The sequence below is a fragment of the Pongo abelii genome, chromosome 11, assembly GCF_028885655.2.
Source record: "Pongo abelii isolate AG06213 chromosome 11, NHGRI_mPonAbe1-v2.0_pri, whole genome shotgun sequence".
In the NCBI taxonomy this organism is placed as follows: Eukaryota; Metazoa; Chordata; class Mammalia; order Primates; family Hominidae; genus Pongo; species Pongo abelii.
In genome coordinates this window covers 35,041,369-35,054,402 of record NC_071996.2, presented here as the reverse complement: position 1 = coordinate 35,054,402, position 13,034 = coordinate 35,041,369, and the positions used below count along the sequence as shown (strand labels likewise).

General features: G+C 41.3%; 1 protein-coding gene and 1 long non-coding RNA gene across 25 annotated transcripts in view; one reads left to right on the top strand and one right to left on the bottom strand.

The window, feature by feature from the left end:
- The window catches only part of NCKAP5 (NCK associated protein 5), a 993,533-nt gene that overhangs the window by 883,963 nt on the left and 96,536 nt on the right, over window positions 1–13,034 (top strand). For 21 of the 24 annotated variants that reach the window (XM_063712751.1, XM_054549292.2, XM_054549288.2 and 18 more), the window contains 2 exons: window positions 1,424–5,202; window positions 5,910–6,087. The exons of 2 other annotated variants lie outside the window; for them this stretch is intronic. In XM_063712751.1, coding sequence (XP_063568821.1) covers window positions 1,424–5,202; window positions 5,910–6,087 — 3,957 coding nt within the window. The remainder of the gene's footprint in view (window positions 1–1,423; window positions 5,203–5,909; window positions 6,088–13,034) is intronic. One more of the 24 variants, XM_054549286.2, reaches the window with a different exon arrangement.
- LOC129057968 (uncharacterized) lies at window positions 7,868–12,555 on the bottom strand. Its single transcript, XR_008522743.1, has 3 exons — window positions 12,263–12,555; window positions 11,510–11,620; window positions 7,868–7,983 (listed from the first exon to the last, which is right to left on the bottom strand). It is a non-coding gene; the product is annotated as an uncharacterized LOC129057968 (long non-coding RNA).

The following is a 13,034-nucleotide window of genomic DNA, read 5'->3' as shown; positions in this document are numbered from 1 at the left end:
GCTGGTCTCGAACTCCTGACCTCGTGATCCACCTGCCTTGGTCTCTCAAAGTCCTGGGATTACAGGTGTGAACCACTGCACCCGGCCCGTATAGCCTTCTTAAGAAATCATTAGGTCAGCCCCCTAAACTCTGCAAGTACCATTTAAGAAATAGTGTGGTGTAACCTGTGATCTTTATTATGACACTGACTAAGATAAAGGGGAGAAGAGGGGCTAAGCTTGGCTTTATATATAGCGTCAGTTGGGACTGCAGGCTCTGGGGCCAGACTGCCTGGGTTCATGTCCCCTCATGGCCACTTTTGAACTGAGTCAAAACTGACAGTACTGTAGAAAGAGCCTGAGAAACCAGAGTTCATACCTTTGCTCCAGCTCTTTCTGTGTGATCTCCAGCAGACCCAACAATGAGTCTCAGTTGCCTGTTCTGAAGATGGAGTGAAAGCACTCTGTAACGGCTGGTATACAACAAAGGCTCAGTAAATGTTAGTTTCTTTCCCCCTTCTGTTTCTTATTAGCAATACTATGAAAAAAATATGAATATGTAGACCACAGCCTTTTCTCTATGTCATTTCCCATACACTTTTCCAAAGCTGAGGCTGGCATTTGGGAAGGGTGACGGGCAGGAAACTGACCTTTCTAAATTTGGTATGTGAATAATTACTATCAGGTTCTAACAGCGAATGCCCAGCTGCTGTGTGTGTGTGTATGTGTATGTGTGTAGTAACTTAAGAAAAATTTCATAGATATCTGTTGTCTACCAAATAAAATTGTGAAGTCACAGAACTATCAAATGTGAGCATAAAGATATGGACCAACTTACTTTTCCAGCTTTACCCTCTGCATCTCTCGTAGACACTCTGCAGTAAGGCCATATCATCTTCTAGTCATTCCCTCAATGTACCTTGAATGTACTTTCTGACTTAGGTCTTTGCCCATCCCATTTCTCCCACCTGGAAATCATTTCCCCCACTTTTAACCTAAGGCAAACCTATGTGTCTTTCAAGAGCTAGGTAAGTTTAAAAGAAAAAAATATATACCTTTCCTATATGCCTTTCTCCAAATAGACCTGTATGTGGCCTCCCTCCTCTAAATCTCCAGAGTACTTACAACATTTGCACTTCTCATTTTCTCCCTTGACATACAGTTAGTTGTGGCCAATTCTCCTCTCCCCTGCTGGGATTCCTCCCATGATGACAGGGCCTTTACCTTCTGTTTCTTTAGATCGCTGCTTCTTAGCAGAGGACCTGGCAAAATCAATGTTTGCTGCATAGTTTGTGAATAAATTAATTCGCTAATTAATGTAGGCATTTATATGTGAATACTTACCAACCACTAGCACAAATTATGTCCCATGATGGACTTTTCCTTTTATATATTTGTGATCTACATGGTTCAATCATTTCTGATGTCTACTTTTCTTTCCTAGCAGTCATCACAAAACTGGGATAAAAGGCTAAGTATCGATTCTTCGCTCCCAAGTGGCTTTGCTAGTCCTACAAATGAACTACCTCCAACTCGTATCAAGGAAAGCCACATTTTGGAAGGGCTAAGAAAGCTACAGAAGCGAAAAGTGTTACTTGAACCCCCATCAGTGATAACCAAATGGGGTTATAAAGATTGCATGAACTCGAATGAAGGAATATATTCTCCTGGAATTAAAAGTAGCAGCCTCAAGGAGTATCCCCCCTGCAAAACAGCTGACCTGGGGAGCCCCTGCAAGGAACCCCACAAGACATTTGTTTATGATCTAGATTCCCACGATGATGCGGACGATGACTCCACCACCTTAGCATTGCTCCAAGCAGTTCCAAACCAGAGCTGCAGGCCACATGGCAGTAAATTAACCCACAGTGTTTCTGACAGTCTGTTTGGCTGGGAGACAAACAGAAAACACTTTCTGGAAGGCACATCCACAGTTTATCCCAGGGAAAGGCCTGAAAAGCTGACAAGTTGCGCCAGCGGCTGTCCCTTAGAGATGAAGCTGTGCCCAAGTGTGCAGACACCTCAGGTACAGAGGGAGAGGGGCCCACATGGCCAAGGCCATGGCCGCATGGCTCTCAACCTCCACCTTTCAGACACTGATGACAATGAAACGCTCGATGAGCTGCACATAGAGAGCAGTGATGAGAAAAGTCCTTCAGACGTGTCATTGGCTGCCGACACCGATAAGTCCGTGGAGAACCTGGATGTCCTTATGGGGTTTGGAAAATCTCTAAGTGGGTCTCCTGAAGAGGAGGAAAAACAAGTGCCCATCCCTTCAGAGACTAGGCCAAAGACGTTTAGTTTCATTAAGCAGCAAAGAGTTGTAAAAAGGACTTCTTCAGAAGAATGTGTGACTGTGATATTTGATGCGGAAGATGGTGAGCCCATTGAATTCAGCTCTCACCAGACTGGAGTTGTCACTGTTACCAGAAATGAGATTTCCATCAATTCAACTCCTACTGGACCCAAGGCAGAACATACTGAACTTTTACCTCAGGGAATTGCTTGTTTACAGCCACGAGCTGCTGCAAGAGACTATACTTTCTTTAAAAGGTCTGAAGAGGACACTGAGAAGAACATTCCAAAAGATAATGTAGATAATGTTCCCAGGGTGTCCACTGAATCTTTCAGCTCCAGGACAGTGACACAAAATCCTCAGCAGCAAAAGTTGATCAAACCAACACATACTATATCATGCCAGAGTAATTCCAGGTCTTCAGCGCCCATGGGCATCTATCAAAAGCAAAATCTGACAAAAATACCTGCCAGGGGCAAGTCTTCACCTCAGAAATCAAAACTAATGGAGCCCGAAGCCTCCACACTACTCCCTTCATCTGGCCTGCTGACTCTTGAAAAATCACCAGCCTTAGCTCCTGGGAAACTCTCACGATTCATGAAGACTGAGAGCTCAGGGCCCCTCTTTGAATTACGACCAGATTCACACGTTCCAAAACATCCCGCCCAACTTCCGCACAGCTCCAGGATGCCCAGCAGGAGGGACTGGGTCCAGTGCCCCAAGAGTCAGGCTCCAGGGTCACGGGCAAGGCCTGCCATTGAGTCTAGTGACAGTGGAGAGCCTCCCACGAGGGACGAACACTGTGGCTCTGTGCCAGAGGCAGGGGCGAAATCCCCTTCCCCTCCGCCCCCTCCAGGCAGGTCCGTCTCCCTGCTGGCCAGGCCCGGCTATGACTATTCACCAGCACCTGCATCCACCAAGTCCGAAACCAGGGTCCCCAGTGAAACAGCAAGGACCCCATTCAAATCCCCGCTGCTGAAAGGAACCTCTACTCCGGTTATTTCTTCTAATCCGGCCACGACAGAAATGCAGAGGAAGAAACCTTCTGTGGCCTTCAAAAAGCCTATCTTCACTCCCCCTATGCCCTCCCCAGAAGCAGTCATTCAGACCCGATGCCCTGCTCATGCCCCCTCCAGCTCCTTCACCGTAATGGCTCTGGGGCCTCCGAAGGTCTCTCCAAAGAGAGGTGTCCCCAAAACCTCTCCTCGCCAAACACTTGGGACCCCACAAATGGACATAGGATTACAGACTCCCAGGATCTCTCCTTCAACCCATGAGCCACTGGAAATGACATCCTCCAAAAGTGTATCTCCAGGGAGAAAAGGACAGTTGAATGATAGTGCCTCCACACCCCCCAAGCCTTCCTTCTTAGGGGTAAATGAGTCACCATCATCTCAGGTCAGCAGTTCCTCATTGTCCTCATCACCCTCCAAAAGCCATAACAGCCCTCATGGTTGTCAAAGTGCTCATGAGAAAGGACTGAAAACTCGCCTTCCGGTGGGACTCAAAGTGCTCATGAAGTCTCCCCAGCTGCTCAGGAAAAGTTCCACCGTGCCAGGGAAACATGAAAAAGACAGTTTAAATGAAGCCTCCAAAAGTTCCGTGGCTGTAAACAAGTCTAAGACAGAGGACTCCAAGAATCCAGCAAGCATGGAGATCACAGCGGGTGAAAGAAATGTGACCCTACTGGATTCACAAGCACAGGACAGTTTAGCTGATGGGCTTCCCCTGGAAACAGCCCTACAAGAGTCATTGGAAAGTAGCATCCCTGGGAGTGATGGAAGGGATGGGGTAGATAATAGATCCATGAAAAGATCCCTTTCCTCCAGCAAACCACACCTAAAACCAGCTCTGGGTATGAATGGCGCCAAAGCCCGCAGCCAGAGCTTCAGTACACACTCAGGAGACAAGCCTTCCACACCTCCCATGGAAGGGCCAGGCAAAGTCCGAACTCAGATCATTACCAATACTGCCGAGAGAGGCAATTCTCTTACCCGGCAGAATTCTTCCACGGAAAGCTCTCCCAATAAGGCCCCTTCTGCTCCCGTGTTGGAGAGTCTCCCCAGTGCTGGGAGGCCCTTGGGGCACCCCTCCTCCAGGCAGGGCTCCCTGGGGAGCTCAGGCAGCTTCAGCAATCAGCATGGGAGCCCAAGTAAGTTGCCTTTGAGGATCCCTCCAAAGTCTGAGGGACTCCTCATCCCACCTGGAAAGGAAGACCAGCAGGCCTTCACCCAGGGAGAGTACCCCAGTGCCAATGTGGCTATACTTGCAGAACCAGGCAGTGACCGCCGCAGGTGCCCACCCACCCCAACAGACTGCCCTGAAGCCCTGCAGAGCCCAGGGAGGACTCAGCATCCAAGCACTTTTGAAACAAGCAGTACGTCCAAGCTAGAAACTTCTGGAAGGTATCCAGATGCCTCTGCAACCGCGACTGATGCTGTGAGTTCAGAAGCCCCCATCTCACCCACAATCGAAGAAAAGGTCATGTTGTGCATTCAGGAAAATGTGGAAAAGGGCCAAGTGCAAACAAAGCCCACCTCTGTGGAAGCAAAGCAGAAGCCTGGGCCTTCATTTGCCAGCTGGTTTGGTTTTCGGAAGAGTAGACTTCCAGCTCTGAGTAGCAGGAAAATGGACATCTCCAAAACCAAAGTAGAAAAGAAAGATGCAAAAGTCTTGGGGTTTGGAAACAGACAACTAAAATCAGAAAGAAAAAAAGAGAAAAAGAAGCCTGAACTACAGTGTGAGACAGAAAATGAGCTTATCAAGGACACCAAGTCAGCCGATAATCCAGATGGCGGTTTACAAAGCAAAAATAATCGGAGAACACCACAAGACATTTACAACCAACTGAAGATTGAACCAAGGAATAGACACAGCCCTGTTGCATGTTCAGCGAAAGACACCTTCATGACGGAACTCTTGTACAGGTAACTCACTGGAAAAGCAGGTAGCAATGTAGAGGGGTCCCTCCACCACCTTAAAAAGAGTTGTTTGCTTCCTGTGCATTAAAGGCCAGTCAAGCATGTGTTTTCATACAGGCAGAAATGAATAGTAGCGGTCTTTTATACATTAGCCAGAATTTAAACAATGAAATAAAAGTTAGCAATAAAATGATCATTTAGTCCATGTTACTTTGTTAACCAAACCAATGGCCTTTGAAATTAAAGAATGGTAAGTTTTATCAGGGTTGATAGCAATTCCACCTACACTAGGAGCTATGAATGTACTCAGGGCGTGAAATGGAAGAAAATTACACATACGTTTTAAAGCATGCCGATTTCATTGATTATACCTAGCAAACATATACTTGCAAACTTTCCATAAATAATTATATTTCTTGCCGCTCTGAAGCTACAAATGTAGTTAATAATCACTCTTCAGTGGTTTTTATTTTGCCCTCTCCACAAGAAATCACAAAAATAAAAAATACATTGTGATATTGTCAAATCTAAATAGACATGCTACTAGAATATTTGAAGATTTGATCAAGGCCCATGAGAAACCCTTATCCCTCAAAGGTTTAAAGACAAAGAGCTACAAAGAGGTTACTTTAAATATTAAAAAGATTGGGAAAAGGAGAGTGATTGAAGAAGGAGCAAGGTAACTTATCAGAGGAATCACTTTCTACCTGCAGAGTTGATAAGAAAGCAGCTCCACAGACAGAAAGTGGATCAAGTAATGCTTCCTGCAGGAATGTGTTAAAGGGCAGTTCTCAGGGCTCCTGTCTCATCGGCAGCTCTATCAGCACTCAAGGAAACCACAAGAAAAACATGAAAATCAAAGCCGATATGGAAGTACCAAAAGACTCCCTGGTAAGTGCTCCACCATCCTGGTATCAAGTGCTACAATCTGAGATGTTCTGGCTGGGGTCTTTCTACCGTTTGCTAATGAAAGTGTATGGGTAAGAGATTGCAATTGGGGGAAAGAAAAGGTCAGTGAAAAAGGATTTATAAAAAGAGAGAGAAATCCTGGTGACAACTGCAACAGAGAACTGGCAGCTGGACCTCGAGTGGGCCTGGCTCTCAGGAAGTGGTGCTTTTCCCAATTGTCTTCAGAACGATGAGTATAATCGCAGTGAGTCCAGGCAAATGATGCTACCGGTATCATCTTCAAATTACACCATTGGGCTGGAAATTTGTTTTGATGATTATTTCTAACATCACCAGCAACCAAAAAGGAACGAACATGATTTTAAAAATAAAAGTGCTAAACAATTTAAGAGAGTATTGCCTATTTTGATTATTTGATTTAAGCATTGTTCATGTTTTATGAAAGTTGTATGTACCAATTCATGCAACTTAGACAGAGGCTGTTAAGACTAAGAAATCTTTTTTGGAACTTGGCTCCCTATCATTTAGCCTATTGTGAGGTCCAGAACGCAGGGAGTAGACTTCTTTTTAAAAATTAAAAAATAAGGCCGGGCACAGTGGCTCATGCCTGTAATCCCAGCACTTTGGGAGGCCGAGGCGGGCGGATCACAAGGTCAGGAGATTGAGACCATCCTGGCTAGCACGGTGAAACCCCATCTCTACTAAAAATACAAAAAATTAGCTGGGCGTGGTGGTGGGCGCCTGTAGTCCTAGCGACTTGGGAGGCTGAGGCAGGAGAATGGTGTGAACCCATGAGGCAGAGCTTGCAGTGAGCCGAGATTATGCCACTGGACTCCAGCCTGGGCGACAGAGCGAGACTCCGTCTCAAAAAAATAAAAAAATAAAAAAAAAAATGAAAGAGTATTTTTATATTTTCCTGGGGTGTACTAGTTTCAGTTAATATTTTTGTTTTAAAATTACCTTGAATTGCACTTACTCTCCGTACATTCTTTATATACTTTTGTAAATGATTTGATAGTATTCATTGTTCCTTTTGGCAAGTTCCAGAGCACTTAAACACAAAAAAATTGTCTTTACGGAATTACTATATCCATATCTTTTTGTACTCTAATAAAGAGATTATTAAAATATAGTACATACTACAATTTTCTGAGGGAAAACTTTAAATATTTTCCTGCATTATTTTCTGGAGTCGTTCAAGAGTAGAGGAGATTTTAAAGTGACCATGGTTGACATTATTAGTTATTAATTATTAGCTATAAATACTTACTGATGTTTAGATTTCCTTCAAGTTTCACAGACTTTAATTTGAGGGAAATGGATGTTTAAATTTTTTTATTCAAATAGCTCTTGACTCTACAGAGCCATAAGGTCTTTTTACAAACTCTCCAAAATTGTATGCAGATTATGTTCATTGCAAAAGTTTTTTTTTTTTCTTTCCCCATCCCATTTCTGCTCTTGGCTTCCATGGTATCATCCCTTCTTTGAAAACATAGATGTCCCCTGCATTATAAAACCACAAATTATAAGCATATCTAAGGCTGCCCTTGTGGTGTCACTGAAAGGAGGAAGAGAGAATGAACTTGTGAAAATGTGCAATATGCTGGAAATTCAATCCAGCTGATGGAAAATTTTGATAGCCTGGCAGAGCCCCTTATCAGAGGCACTCAATTTAACTATGCCCCATTTAATATGGTCCTGACAGCCTAGGGTATATCTTCACTGTACAGAAGTACCAAAAAAACAAAAAGACTTTATGTTTGGCTTTCACAATTTCATTTTTATTTTCTTATTACTTCCTGATGCTAAGGTTATTTGCCATGCTTTTCGTCCCTCATCTGCAGTCTTTCACAGGGTCCTTTGGTCTTTCCAGAATATCTGCAAGAAACACTCTCATTATTTTCTGTGAAGTACAAAGATTCCCTAACGACCCCACATATACATAATCAATAGGGATATGATGATTTTTCCAGTTAGCTGAAAGACAAATTAGTCATGCTGAGAAGCTTTTCCATACAGAGAAATGTTATTAACCTGGATAGTTGACCAGCTAGTCATTTTTTAAAATGTAAAATGCAGTGCTTTTTGTTTCATCTCCATAATCATCAGCATGGATTGGGCTAAAATTACTAATTTCACAAAGGACATTGCTATAGACTCCTTTGTGACTAGCACAAGAATAGGAGAGAAAACTCATTTATTATATGTTATCAGCCTATATAGGAAGGAGATTAGATGCAAAATGAGATGTATTTTAACACCACAGCACATTGATGTGAATACCCATGAGCCTTTTAAAATTCAGAGTTGAAGAGAATTTCCCCCCACTAGGGCTCAAGGTAAATTCACTGTCTGCTTATTTTAAAGTGTGTTGCAAAGAATTGTTTTCATAGCAGTTATTTTGGATGAAAACAATGTCTATATGCAATGCATTACATATCACACTTTTTTTCTAAATAAAACCACTGTTTAAAACCTTATGACATACTATACCACCATCTTTTGTTCTTTACAAACTAAGATTATATATAGTTATGAGAGTCCTAAGGCATTTTTAGTGTTCTAACATATAATAATAATAGATTTTTCCATACATATAACAAATCCACATGTGTAGCAAACCTCCACTTAGTTCACTAGTAACTGCATATTCATTTTTAGTATTGCTAGAAACATTCTAAAATATGTTTGGAAGTCCTATTAATGTTTGGCTGAATTAATTTTTTTTCTTATTTCAGAGCCTTAATTAGAAGCTTATATCCCCATTTCTGCCATCGTTTATAGACCACTTAGCTCTAATTTTTGTGTAATTTAGACAAGGGCCATGTTACTTGGTACTTTTATTTAAATTATATAAAATCATTATAAAATAGGGAAAAGGCATCTCCTAGAAAGACTGCTTTAGTATTAAGTCAATAAGTCAGAAAGAGGTACACTGTGCTTGCTACATGTTTCAAGTTCTTCCTTCCTGTGGATTTAGATAATTTTCTGAAATGAAAAGTCTCAAAGAAAGACAGCTGTACGCTCCTATTTAACTATCACTGGACGAAAATAAAAATCATTAACAAAATTAATGAGATCATATACCTTCATCGTGAACCATTTTAATATGACCATTTTAGTATGGGTATTTTAATTTAAATTATGGGTATTCTCTTCACCCAGTGTCACATAGTCTAAAAAAAAATCATGTCTGCTAATAAGAAAGTATCAAATACTGTCCCATTAAAATGGTACCATGGTGGTAAAATGGCAGAAAACAGTACAATAATTACACAAATTGTTATCATCTTATTAAGTTCTGTGAAATGTTACAATTTTAACATCCTTAATTGAACAATTCTGTTCTAAATGGTATTTTGATGCTAATAAGAAACATGCATATTTTGCCCTCCGCCTGCAAAGTTTTCTAAATGAGTAACTTTTCCAAAGGTTATGCCTTCCCGGAGTTTTCCCTCCCAGGATTATTTCCTGTCTCACTTATGTTCTTTTCCTTTTCAAATGAGCTTTGACATCAAAATGTTGGTTTCTTGGGAAGCCATTAGTGTTAGGGTGATTCAGGGAAGAAATATGTATAGACCTCCAAATGAAGGATGTTCTCAAATTTGGGTTTAATTATGAAATTATATCAATGGTGAATTGATATAAAATTGGGTTTAATTATGAAATTATATCAATTATATCAATGGTGAATTATTTTCTCCCCTTTTCCACCTGTGTCTCTTGTAGGCACATTTCTTCCTGCCCTTCTTAGGAACAGGGGTGAATAAAATAGAAGTACAGTGACATTTAATTGTTGCCTGTTATAGACTGGTGTTTGGAGTAGTTGCTGACTAGAACTGCAGAGCCCAAAAAGATGGACAAGAGTTAGAGATAAATCATTAGAAGACACCCAAAGCACTGACAACTAACTTAAACCAAAAACGGCCCATAGTTGTTGCTTGTGAGTCACCTTCTACTTTTTACCAAATAGGACATAAGTGACATGGACTTGTTTATGTTCCTGGGATGGCAACAGTGACTGGGACATTTCTACATTTCTACGTCTTTTCTGAACCAAACACTTGCCAGACTTCTTGGTTTTGTGTTCACTCTCCCATTCTTTGCAGTGCTTTCCCACATGGAGACTGTCCCACTTGTGCCTATTTTTGGCAAATGCTTGACCTGGCAGCCCTCTTACTCCCAGGAAAACTCCCACAACTTCCCACCAACATCCAGCTCCTATGGGATCAAGAATGAAAATTAATTTAAATTTCATCCCAAGAAAAATATAATTAGCAAGGGGAATCTGCTGCCAAAATAAATTATGCCCCTCATTTCCATAGGCAAATGGATTTTTTTTAATTACTCACCACTTTGCATTGAAATCTATTTGTATGGATAATTAGAACTGACAAGTATGTCACTCTAAAGCACTCTCCCACTTTCCATTTTCTTGCTGCTTCTTCATCCATTCCCATCAAGTTCACAATTTCCCCCAATGAGTCATCTGCCCCTCATGGGTCATCCAGCCCAGGAGAGCTGAAAGAGCCAGGGGACCTGTTCACCATCTCAGTTCTTCTCATAAGTCCCCAGAGGCCACTTTTAGCGTTTGCGGTTAAGCACATAAAGCCCTGGAATGCCTCTGGCAAGGAGCTGACAGGTAGGACTGTGCAGTAGCTTTTGTTTTCTTTCTTAAATATGATAATTAGAGAAAGGAGGTGGAGAAGGGGCACAGAACGGGTAGGGAACAGTAGGGAAGGGAAGCAGAGAATTATACACACACACACGAAAAATGTTTACTACTCTTAAAATATAGTTTATGGATACTTGGAATATTACCTTCATATCTAACTGGTAGACACTAAGAAAGAGTAGTTCTTTGGAAGGTCTGGAAAGGATAGCTATAACAGGACAGGGCACTCTGAAAAATTGAATTATAGCAATGAATAGGAATCAGGAGTGCCTGTTCTATAACTGAAATTCTGTATGACTTTGAATAAATTATTAACCCTCTCTGAAGCTCCTTTTTCTTTATCTGTAAGATGAAAACTTTGTTCTAATTATTTGATTCTTTCATTTAGAATTTCACAGGCTGGCAGAGATGATGATTTACTCACAGTCCAACAGGTTTCGAGGGCACCCCTGTGAGTTTAAAATGTATAAATTTAGAAAAACCCAAAGGAAATACTATTTTACATTAACAGGTGGGAGAAATATGGGACATATTGCCATAAGGGCTGATATGAAACTGAAAATATGATTTCCTTGTTGTTCTATAAAAGAGGATAAAAGGCTCTCAGTGGATTATTAATGGAAACTGAGGTGTTTGGGGGCCTTTGGATCACCTTGTCACAAACAGGTCCCTGAGCAAAGAAAACTTTGGAAGGCAAATAAGTAGTACTTTGGTCTTTCTCATACTCACAGTGTGTTTCCTCTCTGCCATCTGTAAATATATACTGCTAGAACACGGTCAGTTAATGAAGCCCTTTTTTTCTGCCTTCTTTCATTCTCTGACTTTCTTCCTGTGGAGCTGCTAACCAACAGAGAAATGCCCACAGATTAGACAGCTGAAGGGGAAAGAAAGTGATGAAGCATGGCCTCTTGATACTGAACCCTTAACGATCTCTCCTTGCCAGTGTTGAGTTAGCCGTCTACATACTCTCTTGAGTTTGCCATCTCTGGCTATCAGCATGGTACAGATTTAGCACCAATTACATTCTAATATTGAAACTGCAGTCATAAAATGCAAATAATTGGTCTTATTCCATTAAGTATGAAAAATAGGAGGCAAAAAGTAGAAAGCTAAATCCAGCTCGAGGTCAGTATTCAGCCATACGACTTTCACATTGAGAGTATAAAATAATAATTTCTTGGCATTCAATTCAAGCCCTGTAGCAAATCCACTGACAACCTCTAATGTACGTGCCTAAGCGGGACACCCATTGCATTGCACGTTATTATCATTGGCTGCCTAGGTGGCTGCCTGGAATGTATTTTAAAAGAGCTATGTAGGGCCATTACCTCTAGAACCCTAAGTTGTCTTGATACTGAGTCCAAGTCTACACAGGCATATTCAAGTGGAAAATTTGAGAATACCAAAGGTCCCCCCAGTAAACACAAATCTGGAGTCAGATTTGCTGAGTTTAAATCCCAGTGCCATCACTTTGACAATTACCTTCTCTATTGCTTTGGGATGGGTCTTCATCTCTAAAATAAAGTTAACCATAGCACCTGCTTCATAGCACTGTTGTAAGGATTTTGAGATCTTACGTGCAAACAGCACCTGCCCAGTATGTAAGTGTTCACTGTTTCTATTGTGGTTGGTATTGCTAATGATGCTATTACTTCTCCCGCTACTGGATTGGGAAGTAGGGGGCCTGGGCTTTCATGCCAGTGTTGCCACTTACTGCATTTGTGCCAACTTTAAGGAGACTTCCTGGACCTCAGAATTCTTATCTGTAAAATACTGTGACTTCATTAAATTCTGTGTAGAGTTCCATCTGATGCTGCCCAATCAAGCGCCTGGACCTTCCAACTGAAATATAAGAGGGAATGTTTTTGGCTCAAAAAAAAAATCTAGATAAATGACTCACTGCTCTAGTTCACTGATCATACACACATCATTGTCATCTCCTTTGATTATGGAAAGAATGGAAAAAAAAATCATCTTCTTAAGTTACATTCCAGGAAAGAGCCAGGAGATCTAAGTATATTTAAAGTATATATTTTTATTCCTATTAAAATAACTTGTAGTGGAAGTCATGGACTCTGGAGGAATTATACCTCCTTAGACTTTAATTTTTCCTAACAGCCCTGTGTTACTGATTTTATTAATTATTAACAAGCAAAGCTGTTATCTCTAAAATTTTGTGTAGAATTAGATACCCTGTAAATTCTCTCCTTCAGAAATGAGGTTATATGTCTGAAAATAAGCTCTTATAATTAAA